The sequence below is a fragment of the Micromys minutus genome (genome assembly GCF_963924665.1).
Source record: "Micromys minutus genome assembly, chromosome: 1".
Lineage (NCBI taxonomy): Eukaryota > Metazoa > Chordata > Mammalia > Rodentia > Muridae > Micromys > Micromys minutus.
In genome coordinates this window covers 23,655,762-23,670,989 of record NC_137969.1, presented here as the reverse complement: position 1 = coordinate 23,670,989, position 15,228 = coordinate 23,655,762, and the positions used below count along the sequence as shown (strand labels likewise).

Sequence of the window (15,228 nt, the reverse complement as noted above, 5' to 3'; positions counted from 1 at the left end):
GTGGAGGTTGTCCTAACAGTGGGAGTGGGAGGTGTCCCTGACTCTTTTGCCTCCTCGTGGGTTGCCTTGTCCAGCTTTGATGTGATGGTATGTGCTTGGTCTTAGTGTAGCTTTTTTATTGTGGTGTTTTGTTGATGTCTCTGCTCTTTTCTGAGGGGAGTGGATTTGGGGGAGAACATAGATGGGGAGGAGAGACTTGGGCGATGGGAGGAAGGGGTAAACTACAGTCAGGATGTGATATATGAGAGAAGAATATAAAACAAAATAAAAAATTATTTCCCTGTAATTTTAAATGTATGTATTTTATTAGTTGTTTGGGGAGTTTCACATAATGTATTTTGATCATATCCACTCTCTCAATCCTCCCCTAAGTCTTCCTAAGTCCATCCCCGAGTTTAAAATTAAGCAAGAAAGTTAGGTTTTAGCTTCCCATAAACTCCTAAAGATGGGGCCATTCACTGGAGAAGAGTCAACCTACCAGGGTCATAAAGAAAACTGTCTCTGTCATCCCAAGAAGCCATCAACTGTCAATAGCTTCTTAGTTAGGGCTGAGGTCATGACCCTCTTTGATGTGATGTAGACCGGCTTTTTCTTGTTCAGGTCTTGTGCAAGCAAGTGCAGGTGCCCTGAAGCTATGAGTGTTGTCATCCTGTCAAGTCCAGAAGATGCTCTTTCATCCTGGTCCTCCTTGACATCTCTCTGTCTCTGTCTCTGTCTCTGTCTCTGTCTCTCTCTCTCTCACTCTCTCTCTCCCTCCCTCCCTTCCTCCTTCTTTCTCCCCTCCCCTCCCCTCCTTCTCTCTCTCTCTGTGTGCTGTGCATGTCTTTTCCTCAAGTGCCTCCCACCTTGTTTCTTAAGGCAGGGTTTCTCATTAACCCAGAACTCACCAGTTAGGCTACACTGGCTGCTTGTGTGCCTCAGGAATCTACCTGTCTATGTCTCTGTGCCCAGCTTTCTAAAAATGTGGGTTTTAGGGCTCAAATTGGGAACCTCCCATTTGTGTGGCAAGCACTTTCCTGACTGAGCTTTTCCCCCTCCCTGTTCCTGCCCATCTCAGTAGCAGAGCACTTGTGGTTCTGTCTCTGCATATCTTTGCTTTGTTTACCTAACACTCTCATGTGCTGCTTTTGAAATCGCATCCTTTGCATTTGCTGAGAAGTGGAGGCTCTGACCAGGACAGGGGCTGGTGTGAGGTGGGAGAAGGCCAGCTTCTCTGACTGTACAGACAGCCCTGCCTTCCTTCCCAGCATGCAGTGTTCTCCAGCAGGCCAACCCAGCTGTCTCTCCACTCCTACAGGTTCGGCATCCTGAGAAAAAGCTGGAGCCCTCACCCTTCACCTCTGCTAATGGTGTGAGCCAGGACCTTTCCCTCAATGACCAAGTGATTGACATCCTGACTTCTGAGGAGCCTGGGAGCATGCTTCAAGCCCTAGAAGAGTAAGGGTCCTATTGCTCTCAGGAAGTGATGGGTTGGGGGCAGGAGGGATGGAGTGCCCTTTTGGGATTTTCTTGGCCACCCGTTTATCTCTTGGTGGTCAGAATGGAAGTGTTGCTAGGCACTGATACTATGTGGGCCAGCTGGATGCAGAAGAGGCAGTTCTGGAGCCCTGGAAATGCTCCCTGGGGGAGGTGACATCACTTGTGTTTGATGCTGTAGCAGAAGCTTCCAAGGGAAGTGAGAGCAAATACTTCAGGCAGAAGGAAGAAAGGGAGGTATAAGGCTGGGAAGGCTCAAAGGGTATTGTGAAATCTTAACTGAAGAGTGTGCTGGGTGCTTGTCTACTGAATACAGAAAACAGGGAAGAAATGGCTGTTTGAAAAAGAGGCCAGCCCAGTTGCCCACCTTGGTTTGCTGGGTGAAAGTCTTTTCTGTTGATAAAGATCAGTGCTGTGCTGTCTCCATCCTGCCAAACCCTGGATGGAAAGTCTGTAAACCAACTCACAGGCTTTCAGAAACAACTTGGGGTGGGATGTTGTTTTCCACATGCCTAAGGACTTGAAGGTTAGCACCTCTACCAGGGGTGTTGTTAGCCATTCAGTTGTGATTCCTCCTCGGACAAAAGCTATACCGAGTCTGACTCATGGTACTTTTTAAGCTACTTGTCCTGGGCAGTGAGGACTCTGTCCTCCTTGGGGGGATGCTTCTCTCTTGTTCAGCAGCTCTGTGAGCAGCCAGGCCTGGAGCTTTGGATGCACAGGACCAACCTCACACAGTGCTGGGGCCCAGGCCTCCATGCATTTCAGGATTTCAGGGTCGTGTGCGTGGCTTGGGTAATTAGGCTTTGGACAGCTGTTCACGAGCCCTTCTCCTGGTTGGAATGCCAATGATGGTAATTAAAATTTGCCACCCTGTCTTAGGAAGGCAGAAATGGGTGGGCAGCTGGGATGCCAGCTCCTGCCGGGAACCAGAAACACCATCTCACGTATTGTGATGTGAACACAAGCCATTATCAAAGCATTTCCTAGCCAAAAGTCAGCTGTTCCCCTTCTTCCCAGTATGCAAATGGAGAGTTGTATGGGATGATTTGAAGTGGGGAACTGGCAGCTGGGCATTTAATTTACACACACAGGACTCTGCGTGCTTCTAACCCAGTGAAGTAGTCCTCTTAACCAGGAGCAAGTCCACCATCTGCCTCTGCTTCTGAATGAAAGTGTGAAGGGTATAAGGAGCCCAGCCTCCCCCATCCCTGTTACAGAAAATTCTCCATGGTCTTGCAGCTTGCCAGAGTATTAACATTGTTAGTTACTCTCGACTCTGGAACCTTCCTATTGTTTCTTCTTGATTGCTGATCTTATTTTGTCGGAAGAGCATGTCATATCCATCAGCAAGCGTGGACTCACGCAATCAGTGCAAGAGTGAAATTCATCCCTCCTCCTCTCAGCGCCTCGCCCTTCCTCCCCCAGCTCGGTCTTTAAAGATGACCTTATTATCATGGATGTTCTGCCTGTGTGTATGTCAGAGCAGAATGTGTGTCTGGTGCCCACAGAGGCCAGAAGATGGTGGATCCCATGGGACTGGAGTTACAGAAGGGTGTGAGCTGCTCTCTGGGTCCTGGGGACTGAACACAAGTCCTCTAGAAGATCAGCTAGTGGCTTTAATCCCTGAACCATCTCTCCATTTCCCCACTCCAGTTTAGTCTTTACATTTATTGACTCAACTGTGTTTCAGCCTTAGTGGTTGGATACTGGTTTGGGTACCTAGTCATTCATTCATACATTCATTCATTCATTCATTCAGTCAGTCAGTCAGTCTGTCTGTCTCTCTGCCTTCCTTTTTCTTTCTCCCTTTTTTACTCTCTACCCTCCTTCCCCCTTCTCCTCCCTCCTTCCTTCCTTCTCTTTCTCTCTCTCTCTCTCTACCTCCCTCCCTCCCTTCTCCTCTACTCGTCCAGTTACCTTTTATCTTAGTGGGGTGACCTCCACTAAGGTTTTGACGCTCCCACAAAGGAAATGTCAGGGGCTTAGTTTGCATGGAAATCAGTCTCTCATGGGCTTCTTACTAAAAATAGCCCTTTTCTCTAGAAAGTCATTTATCCTGCCTGCAGTTCTCACTGAAGGTTTAGCTGGGATTCTCAGCCTGCAAGCGGGCAGCTTGATTGCTGCCACACATCCAAGACTAGGCGTCACTGTGCCCTTTTCCACCGCTGGCTTACTCCTGACCGAGCATGCATGCCCTGGGCTTGCCTGCATCTTGTTCAGCTCTGCACCGTTTCTTCTTCTTCACAGACTGCCTCTCACAAAGAGGATTGAAGAACCGCTTTCATCCTTTGGTTTTTATCACATCCCCTGACTGGTGCACACAGTGGGAGAGGGCTTGGTCCCAGTGCATGCTGGGACTTGCTATGAGGAAGGATAAACTGGGTAGCTCGGCTGAACACAGAAGGGTCTAGAAACATGGTGTGTGTGCTTCCAGCCCTTTCATACCACCCTGACTAAGGACCCGTTCACACCAAGCATCTGGCACCACATGAAGTTCTCACTTCTGCTCAGTTTTCAGACCAGTGAGCTGCCATTCATACAGGCTCCAGTGGTTTGCCTGAGGCCATGGGGTGGTAATGGATTTGCACCCATGTGAGAGTGCTTTCAGATCCACCGTGCTGATCTTAGAAGTACTGAGTGCAGACACTGCTAAGACAGAGCACAAGGCCTTCCAAGCTGTGTTTCTTTCTCTGGTGGTTCCCTTGACTGGCAGCTCTGAGCTCTCTCCGTGGTTCCTTTGCTATCTGGAGGTGGTTTTGTATGGGACAGATGTGTAGGGAGTATTTGTTGTGCTTACGTTGTAAATACACATATTGAGTAGTTATTTTGTGTGCTAACCATATGGTTCATTTGTTGTTTTATAATACCCATCTTCCCCCCCCCACAAACATTCTGCAAAGCAGTGCCTGTGGTTCTCTGAAAGCCCACAGCCTAGGTAGATGGAGCCATCTGATAGCTTCTTGTTTTGGGGTTGCTTCTTCATGCTTAGAACACTTTTAAAAAATAACTAATTGACGGGTGTTTTAGCAGATCCTGGCCATGGTCCCACTAGGTGCTCAGCTTAGTGGTGGGCTCTGCCTGGGTTTGTCTTTGTTTTGTGTACATGAGCAGAATAAGAATGTCCTGGAGTGGGGGCTCAAGGCTCCTCCTCCTTCCCATTCTCCTTTTCTAGGAGACTGTGTCTCATGTAACCCAAGCAAGCCTCAGAACTTGCTATGTGACCAGAAATGAACTTGAACAATTGATCTTCCTGCCTCCGCAGTCTCAGGGCAGGGATTGCAGGAATGCAACATCATGCCTGGCCTGGGAATTTTTTTCAGGGCAGATCCATTAAGCTGAACCGCGGTGGCAGCATGTGTTAGATGTGGGATGGGGTGTGGGTATCCCAGAGTCAGAAAGAGTAGGTTGGAGTAGCCGCTGCATGGGCACAGTGGATTGGTGAGTCAAACAGAGCCAGGGAAAGGTCCCCCCTTGCAGCCACAGCACCTCCATCTTGTATACACAAACTACTTCTCAGCATCCCTGCTAGAAGTGACTATACCTACAGGAGGGGAAGAGAGATGGGGTGGGGGGGGGGGGGAGAGATACACAGAAAGACAGAGACAGGCAGAGAGACAGAGTCAGTGACAGAGATAGAGAGACAGAGGCACACACAGTGACAGAGACAGCAGAGACAGAGAGACAGACAGAGAGATATCATATTCTGTCTTACCTACCCATGCAGGAAGTTCTTTGAAGGCAGAGGTTTTCTGCTCTGCTCATAGATTCCCTGCCCTTTCCCCCCGCCCCCCAGCCTCAGAATGAATGTAGTCTATTAGTGATTATTTCCTTTACTGAGTAGTTCAGTGCCAGAAGAGGGACTGTAACGTAATCCCTCTGCATGGAATTACTCGGTGAAAGAGGGTCCAGGAAGAAAGATACTAAGAGCTGCGGCTTGTACTAAATTTGGGTTCATGACAAGCTTCTGGCTCGCTGGCTTAGCATTGGTTTTATGGTGTTTTCTTCACATTCTGTGACTCCCACTTACTGAGGGTTCTCGGGATACTTGGCACATTCTTCACTGCCTGGCCACTTGGTTGATAAGGTATCTGTGTGACGTTTGGTCTCTACATGGAATCGTGCAGTATGCCTTCCGTGGAAATTGGTTCTGATGGGGAAACTTTCTCTTTGCTAACTTTGAGCTGTATTGTGGGTCTGTGGTTACACCAGCTAACTTGAAGATACCAGAATCATTCTAAAAGAGGCTGTGGCTGATAGGCTTCCTTCTGAATTACCGTCCCTCGTGTTGCTTTATGAGTTTTTTTCCCCATTCAGAAAAGCATTTGCTGTTGTGTGTATCAACTGGGTCCTAACTATCCCGATAACTCGCCTCACTATTTGGTAAGAATGATTTCCAAGAACCATTCTCATTTTTTTTCACTAGTATTAATCAAAGTATTAATCGTAATTGGTTTTTGGAAATTCTAAGCAATGGTGTTTCTTAGGCGTTACTGTGGGTGCATCAGTTCAAGGATAGATACAGGAGTCCTGGCATAGAACCCCATCCTCTGTGACCCCAAATGTCTGTCTTCTTGGTGTCATGAAGGATTTCCTAGGGGCAATGGAGAAATGTATCTTTCATTGTCCTGTAAGTGATTACAAGTGAAGGAAGCGTGTGCCTTCTTCACCCGTGGACCTGATGCTATCGATGAGGGAGGAATTTTTTTCTATTTGTGTTTTTCTGAAGCCATTTGGCTATTAACGGTGAGAGTTGATGTCATTAATGGCTTGGAAATTTAACGGACATGAAGGGATTCTTTTTTTCTGTGTCCTGTGGCCTTGAGACATTTACAGTTTTTCCTGTTGCCGCTGCTGACAGTCTACATAAAGCCCTTGGCAGACAACTGGCTGCCACCAAAAGCATTTTTAGCTGGCATGTGTGTCAAACTGTCTCTCTGACCCCTCCATGGAGGAGACTGTGAGTATGTAGGGCCAACATGCTAGGAAATTGTACTGTGAAATTGTCAATTCTTTGATTTGATAAAAAAAATTTTTTTTGAACAGCAACCTAAGGCCATTCCCATTACACAGATGGGAAAACCAAATCCTTTCCTGAGCTCCCCTGGTTAGTAAGTGCTCACCAGGCAGCTATGAGAAAGAACGATTTTGTGCAGGTTGCACTGGATGTCGTATTTTCTGAATTAAGGACGTGTGGCGGTTGCAGCCACCCAGCGTGCTGTCAGCGAGCTTGCTGTTCACTTGTCACAGATCCGTGAAGGCTTGGCAGCACATGCCTGAGAATCTTGGGGTTCTGGGGAGGGTCAGAGTCTGATGGGTCTCTCCAGGCAAAAGCCAAGCTTTGCAGCTTCCACAAGCAGCCACACGCAGTGCTCATCCTTTCCTGGGTCTTCAGAGCGGTCGGTCAGTCTTCACACCAGCATTCCCTTCTTCCTCGTGCCTCCTCCTCTGATCCCGAGTCCTTCTTCTGCCTCTCTCTTCCAAGCATAAACCCCTCCTTACTGATTCGTGGATGCCAAACCCAGCCGCTGAGCTCCATCTGCCGCCTCAGGACTGAAGACGTGGCGGAGGAACCCTTGTTCTTTCTGCCCCCACAGGCTTCCTTAAAGGTGTGAAGTCTGTTTCGTCTCTTTTGGCGTAGAACTCAGCCTTACTTTCAGAACGGGTGGAATTCTGGCTGGCTTGTTTAGCATTTAACTGTACACACACTTCTTTTAAGCATCTCCCGTGAGTCTTTCTGGATCCAGCACAGTGTTCCTTGCAGGTAAACACTTGGCAACAGTGGAGAAAGCAAATGCATGGGTGTCCTTTAAAATGAGACTGATGGAGGTTGGGTTCAAAGCTAACAGCACTGGCTTCTTTTCTAGAGGAATAGCCCTTATTGAAGTGTGTTTAATTCAAGGCAATAGTTTACTACAGCTACTCTGGTTTAAAAAAAATGTAGTTTAGCCACCAGGTACCCATTTTTTCTGTCTGTGTGCGTATCAAATAGATCTCCTTGACACTTAGAGATGTGCGTTGCAGAGTTTTCAGATAGGACAGCAGATATTACAGCATTTGCTTTCACTGCTCAAATACATGTGGCAAGGAATAGGCTTCATGGGTCTGGTGAAAGGTGAGAAAATTCAAGCAAACTGATTGTGGACCACAATGTGTTCTCTATTTTCAAATGCTTAAGATTTTCCTGTGATGGCTTTCTTTACTACGATTGCATTATCACATCCCCATCAAGTGACAGAAGATATTTGCCATTGCAGAGAACAGCTAGAGGGAGGGTCTTTGTGCACTACACTGCTAAGCTGTACCTCTGGAACCCATTTAGGCAGACATTCAGAAAGGGCTCAGCGTTATGCTTTTATTCTACAGTGTAAAGGAAGAACGATCAATTTTGGTTCATGGGTTGAGAGAATAGCAAGACTATGAGGCTGTTTGCTCACATCTGGAGGCGTGAGGAACCAGAGACCAGGCAGGAAGCAGGGCTGTGCTATCATCTGCAAGGCAGCCCACTTCTGCCAGGCAGGCTGTGTCTACTGTGGTTCTGTAACTACCCTCAAACAGTGCCACCAGCTAATGACCAAGTGTTAAACCAGTGAGCCCATGGGAAACATTTTTTTTCATTCAAATTATGAGAGAGTAAAAGGAAGAGAAGGAAGGGAAAGAAAAGGCTTTCCCCACACATACCTCAAAGTCTGGCCATCTCGAGGAACCCCCTTGCTCTCCCATGCTGTCATATACGATGGAGCCCATTTGACTTTTGTTTCTCAGGTTGGAGATCGCAACCCTGAATCAAGCAGATGCGGACCTGGAGGCTTGCCGGAACCAGATTAGTAAGGACATCATTGGTCTTCTGATGAAGAACCTGATCAGTGATGGTCACCTCTCACCGCAAACAGAAAGGAAGATGGCTTCTGCTTTCAAAAAGCAGTTTCTGCTGCTGGAAAATGAAGTACAGGAGGAGTATGAGCGGAAGATGTTGGCACTGACGGCAGAGTGTGACCTAGAAATGAGGAAGAAGACAGAAAGCCAGTACCAGAGGGAGATGGCGGCCATGGAGGAGGCAGAAGAGGTGTTGAAGCGAGTTAGTGAGAGGGTAAGCCCTGAAAGTTTGCATATGCCTCATTCCTCCTCAAGGTTTCATCAGATATCAGTGCCTCAAGCAATCAATCCATTCATCCACACGTCCATCCATCCATCCATCCACCTGGCCATTCATCTACCCATTAATCCCACTCATTCACCTACCCATCCATCTTTCCATACATTAATTCACCTATCCATCTACCCAACTACTTAATTATTCACCTATGCATCCATCTACTCATCCATCCATCCATCCATCTATCCATCCATCCATCCATCCATCCATCCATCCATCCATCCATCCATCCATCAATCCATCCATCAATCCATCCATCCATTGACCTACCCACTAATTCCACTCATCCATCTACCCATCCATCTTTCCATATATCAATTCACCTATCCATCTACCCAACTACTTATTTATTCACCAATTCATCAATCTATCTATTTATCTATCCATCCATCTGTCCGTCCGTCCATCCATCCATGCATCTACCCACCCAGGCAAGCCTGGAGAATTGTGTGACTTTTCCTGTGGAGACCTGAACAAATGTCTACTCCCCTCAAACAGGGCACCAATGGTAGACCCCCCCCCAAAAATTCACTGGAGTCTAGCTTAGTGAACCAGTTTGTTGAAGTTATTATGGGAGTATGGGAGACTCAGAAGCACCTACATCACCATTAAAAGCCCACAGCAGCATTTGCGATGACTCCTGGTAGACATCCTGTGGGCTCCCTGCTCAACTTGCAGGCAGTTCCATAGAAGAGTCCCTTTCCCCAAACAAGTATTACTGCCTTTATAGATCTGGGGAAGAACCTTCACTTTTGTTCACTTCTTGAGTCTTATGAGCCTCTCTCCCTCCTCTAGAGGGAATGTTACTTTAGAAGACATTGTTACACAATTATCTTGATTCTGCACATGGTGCCCTTGTATTTTAAGTCCTTTGAGCACCCCTCAGAGTATGTGGGATAAGTGGTGAAAGAGAAAAGTAGTCAAGGCACAGGTTGCCAACCAGAGAGAAGTGGTCTACACACCCAAGCAAGTCTACATTGTCTTCCCAGTAAGAAAGACGGATGGTTGTCCAGACTATGTGACCTATGCTCACACATCTGATTGATTACCTGGTTGTCTACAGACCTAGCAACCTAGATAGTGTCTGACTGCTGCCTCCAGACCCCACCTGCCATGCAAACACAGTCTGTCTTCTGCTCTAGAAGTGAATAAAAAGCTCTCAGTTGGTGGCTCAGGGTCATTCAGTCTTCACACAGACACTGCCACAGTAGAGGGCTGGCAGGGTTCACTGTAATCCACCTGTTCCCTTGCTCCAGGGCCTGCCTTGCTATCTTGTTTAGGGTGGGGCTTGTGACCTTTGCAGGTGCTATACTAGCTCCCTGTGAATGCTGGAACAAGGTACCATGCATCTGATGTCTGAGGGGGGTGGACACACACACACACACACACACACACACACACACACACACAGAGAGAGAGAGAGAGAGAGAGAGAGAGAGAGAGAGAGAGAGAGAGAGAGAGAGAGTCAGAGACAGAGAGACAGAGACAGTAACAGTTCTAGGTTACTTATAGTCCATCACGGCTAGGAAGTTGAGGTAGAAGACACTTGAAGAAGTTGGTCATAGGACATCCACAGTCACGAACACAAAGAGATGAACTCAAACACATTAGTGTTCAGCCTTTTCTCTCTGCTCTGGCAGTTCAAAATCCAAGCCTAAGGAATGGCGCCGCCCACTCTTAGCATGGATCACTCCATGCTAATTGATGTAATCAAGTCAAGCCCCTATAGAAACACCCACAGGCCAATCTGTTCAAGGCATTTCTTCATTGAAACTCTTCCCAGGTGACTCTAGATGGTGTCAAATTGAGGCTTTTAGTCTAAAGTCATCTTTTGGGAAACCCTGGACACACCAGGAAAGCAGACCCTCACAGCTCAGCTTCCCTGGGTCACCTGAAGGAAGCGTATCCTCCTCATCTGATATAAGCAGTACCCAAACAGTGGTAGCAGACCACTGGAAATGCTACAGACACCCTCAGAATAGGTGTGTGGTGCAGCACAGTAAGGGTGGTCTCTCTTCGGCACCTAGGCACCGTTGACTATTTGCAAGGACCTGGGTCCAGAGAGGTTTCCAAGCTCCCTCTTAAGCTTCTGAAAGAGAAGGATTTCTTCCGTGTAAGAACTTGACATTGCACCTCTGATCGACATGTTTTTAGAAGACAGTTTTACAGTCTGCCAGTCTTGCTGAGTAGAGAACAGGGAGTATGATTAAGGAAACCTTTTTTTTTTTAACAACTTTATTTTACAAAACAAAGATAAATGTACAGATTTTAAGCATTTTTTGCATAAAATTATACAATACATTTTTGTCAGTACTTTTTTTCAAATTTTAAAATAATTTTTATATAAAACTGTATGAATATATTTTTTAGTCAGTACTTGATATTTTTAAAGGTTTGATAGTATGCATTGAAAACTTAATAGTTACAATGAGCATAAAGTACATGTAAAACAAAATGTAACATGGAAATAGTCAAAGTTTTCTTGTTGTATAAAGATTTTTTTGTTTTGGATAAAGGAAACCTTAACCTCACATTTCCATGGCACAGAGTGAACTGGAGCCCTGGAGCAGCTCTGGGACAGCTCAAAGCCAGACTGCTGTTGGCTGAAGCAACCTGCCGGCCACACCTCCTTGCCACTCAAAGGCTTTCAGTAGGGATTTAGGCTCTGGGGGTGCTTTTCTTTTACTAATGCACATTTAGTGACAGCACCTAAAATAGAAAACCTTATATTAAATATATGGATTTCTCTACGCATGGTGCCGTATGCCGGTAATCCCAGCTTTTGGGAGATAGAGTAGGAGGGTCAGCTCAGAGACATCTTCTGCTGTTTGTAAATTCAAAGCCAGGCCAGGCTATGGAAGACCCATCTCTCAAAACAAAACAAGGTCTTGGAGAGACCTCTTAGCAGTTAAGAACGCTGACTTCTCTTACAAGAGACCTGGGTTCGATTCCCAGCACATAAGAGTAGATATGATGTCCTCTTCTGATCTCTGAGGTTCCAGGCTTCCATGTGGTGGTTCCAGGCACGTAAGTGGTACAGGTTATCCCAAGTGCACATCCATACATGCAGGCAAAACACTCACCACACATAAGACAAATAAATATTAAAAACAATGCAGGCAAAACAGCAAAAGCTCCAGTGGGTTTAGCTTTTTCACAAAGGATTGGAGTTCAGACCATGCTCTGTGCTCACACGCATGCTCTGTGCTCACACGCATTCTCTGTGCTCACACGCATGCTCTGTGCTCACACGCAATCTCTGTGCTCACCCGTCCTGCTGTTCTTCTGCAGCGTGGCGGCCTGCCTTCTCTGTGTGTGGTCTCAGAACCCAGACCTTAAAGGGTTGCTTATGTGGAACTTAGGGAAAGAACCCGAACTTCTCTGAGCCTATAGATCTGACCTTGTAAAAAGAAAGGTGTCCATATTTTCTGTCTGTCCAGAGAGCCACTTGGCTCTAGGCACTGAAAACAGCAGGATCTCCCAGCTTGAGTCCTGGAAGCTCAACTGAGTCCTGAACTCACGGTGCCTCAAGCTTGCAACCTTTGCTCCTTTGGACCTCAGGGCCCTGGTCCAAGCTCTTTATACAGTGGGTGTAATTCACTTTAGTGTGTGTACGATGGTGGATACTCCACAGTCACTGTCGGCTTCATGCCCAGCATGAAAGAGACTGTCTCTCTTTTCAGTGTGTACTCACTCCAACTCCTCCTTAAGAGGTTTCATGGGATGTAGCCATATCCACCCATGATGGGGCTTTCCCTCAACCCCAATTTACCCATAGCTAATAGAAGAGGGACCAATTATATCACGACAACAGGGCAGGGGATCAGCAGGTAAAGTGCCTGCTGTTCCGATGTGAGGGCAGGAGTCTGGATTGATAGCACCCGCATGGTGACATACTTGAAACCTCTGGGAGAATAGAGACAGATCCCAGCGAGTCAGCCTAGCTGAAGCAGTGAGTTCCAGGCTCAGGAGAGGCTCTGTCTAAGTAAGTGAGATGGAGGGGGAAAGAAGAGGAGACTGGGTATTGACCTCTGCCCTACATACAGGTATATGTACTTACACACACACACACACACACACACACACACACACACACACACGCACGAGCGGGGTATGTGTTGCCATGGAAGGTACTCTCTCAGAAGTGGGCATTCCATCATGTTCCAGTTTATACCCTCACACATAGAAGTGTCATCTGACATATCCACTGGGGTCCTATGATCCCATCAGCCCATGAAGGTAGGAATAGGTGTCCTGCTTTCAGACGCAGTCACCCCAGATCTTAACACAGGCAGTCAAGTATTTCTCAGAATCTCTTTCTCTCTTCACTAAGGCGCCGAGCCCAAGCCTGGTTGCTGGCATTTTTTCCCTTCTTGTTGGCACTTGGAGTGAAAGGAATAGGAGTTACCTTGTGAGTTTGTGCCATTCGTTGACACTTTGGAGATTTCCATTTTCTGCAGACACTGTTCAAGCAATCTGATTTGCAAATTGGCATGTGCACACCCACTGTGAACTTTCTGTCTTACAGCTGTTCTGGCAGAAAATTCAGATAACAAGGAAGGATGGGTTGGAACAGCATCTTTCTAGGACTCAGCAGCTGTCAGCTTGTATGTGTGTGTGTATGTGTGTGTGCACATGTGCTGTGTTGTGTGTCTGTGTAAGTACCATGTACACACACACACACACACACACACACACACACACTTGTCAGCCTTTGGATGTACTGCTGTGTGTGCACACATGCATGTACACAGAGAAGATATGTATATCTGTGCAACTATGCACATGTGCAATATATTGCACATGCTTCATATGTGGTTACACTGTGCCTGTGCATGGCATGTTCATGCAATACTCTGTGTGTGTGTGTCTGTGTGTGTTCATGTTCAGTTTGCCTGCCTCTCACAAGTTTCTCTTCTCTCTCCAGTCTGCTGCAGAGTGCAGTGGCCTTTTGCGTACCCTCCATGGGCTGGAGCAGGAGGCCATGCAGAGGTCACTCGCTCTGCACCAAGCAGAGGACTTTGCCCAAGCACACAGGCAGCTGGCTGTTTTCCAGAGAAATGAATTACACAGCATCGTCTATACCCAGATACAGAGTGCTGTTGCCAAAGGAGAGCTGAGGCCCGAGGTGGCTAAAATGCTGCTGCAAGACTATTCTAAAACACAGGTAACGCCTGCACCCAGGCTTGCTCCAGCAGAGAGGTGTTTTCTAAAACCTCAGTGGATTTATCCCCTCTAGAGCTTAGTCCTGTCTTCTGTGCTGGGAACTGGTGAGCTTTCTAGTCCTCCTTTCCCCTGATAAACAAGTGAGTTTCTGGTATGGATGGCAGGTGACTTAGACTGGATTCTGGTTTTTCCTATATCACCTGTGGGTCCTGGTGTAGTAGAGGTTTAATCAACTGACCCTTGGCAAGTTAGTGTTTTCCATAAAATGAGTCTCACACACACAGACACATACACACATGCAGACACTGACACAATACATACACACAATAGTACTAACACTACTAGATACTAGATGATGCACCAACACATGCATATGTGCACCAGTTGATGTCTATCTAGGATTAGTGTCTATGTCTAATTAGGCCCATAAACAGAATTATAAAGATTGCTTATGTATACCGAACCCATTCCTAGTTGAGAGTGGAGGTAGTTCTCTGAGCATTTTAGTATTGTGGGAAACTTCCCGACTTTGAAATAACATAGAATAACAGAGGAGCAGCCCAGAGGCTGTAGGCCTCAGCCTTCATCTTCTAAGCCTTGGTACTGGCATCTGAGAATGTCCTGCCTTTTAGAGTCTTGCAGAAGCTGAGCAGGTCTGATGTGGGAACAGGAGGGGTGAAGTCATCACCTTGGCCTGTTAGGTAGCCGTCACCATGCTCAGAAGATGCTCAGAGAGAACACACTACCTCTCTACATGGAACTAGGTTTTGCCCATTAATCACTGTGACAGTAGCTGCTCAGGTTGATGTCTGGACCCCACAACATCACAAACTTCTGGACAGCTCTTGAGTGTACTTCACTCCCACGATGCACAGCAATGGCGATGCCTAGTACCAGACACTGGGAAAGAGCACATGACAATGTTAAAAAGGAGTGCCCCACCTCACCCACTGGCATTGGTATTGAGTGCACTTTGCGCTGTCCAGGCATTGGAACTGGCTGTAGTGTTGCTGATGGCTTGGGGTGTCTGGCTCCATGAGATCCTGAAACCAATGGAGTGCTACAATAATCTTGGCTTGGGAATCTGGTGCCCGGAAGACCCAGGGGGAAGCCATCTTTGCTTCATCCTCCTGAACAGATAGTGCCAGTCCTCACATTTTAGAGCATAGACGGGTCATAGATTATATGGAAGGGGGATTGTCTAGCCACTGTATATTCACTGTCTCCACAGAGAGGGGCAGCATTGCCTGCTGGGGTGGCCACTGCTGCAGCTGCTCTGAAGGGACCAGTATTGTTACTGGGATGCCAGTGAAAGCTGAGTATTGTTACTGGGATGCCCAGTTTGGAGGACAGCTCTCCAGGACCATAGTGTCCAGAACCCAGACTCAGATTTCTGACCTCAGGTTCCTGCTGAGGTACTCCCAGCAGCA

General features: G+C 47.0%; 1 protein-coding gene across 1 annotated transcript in view; it reads left to right on the top strand.

Moving 5' to 3' along the window:
• EVC2 (EvC ciliary complex subunit 2) overlaps positions 1-15,228 on the top strand; it is a gene marked incomplete at its 5' end in the record, with an annotated part of 81,094 nt that overhangs the window by 23,774 nt on the left and 42,092 nt on the right. Inside the window, 3 exons of the mRNA XM_080922750.1 lie at positions 1,298-1,437; positions 8,242-8,566; positions 13,560-13,799. Coding sequence (XP_080778876.1) covers positions 1,298-1,437; positions 8,242-8,566; positions 13,560-13,799 — 705 coding nt within the window. The remainder of the gene's footprint in view (positions 1-1,297; positions 1,438-8,241; positions 8,567-13,559; positions 13,800-15,228) is intronic.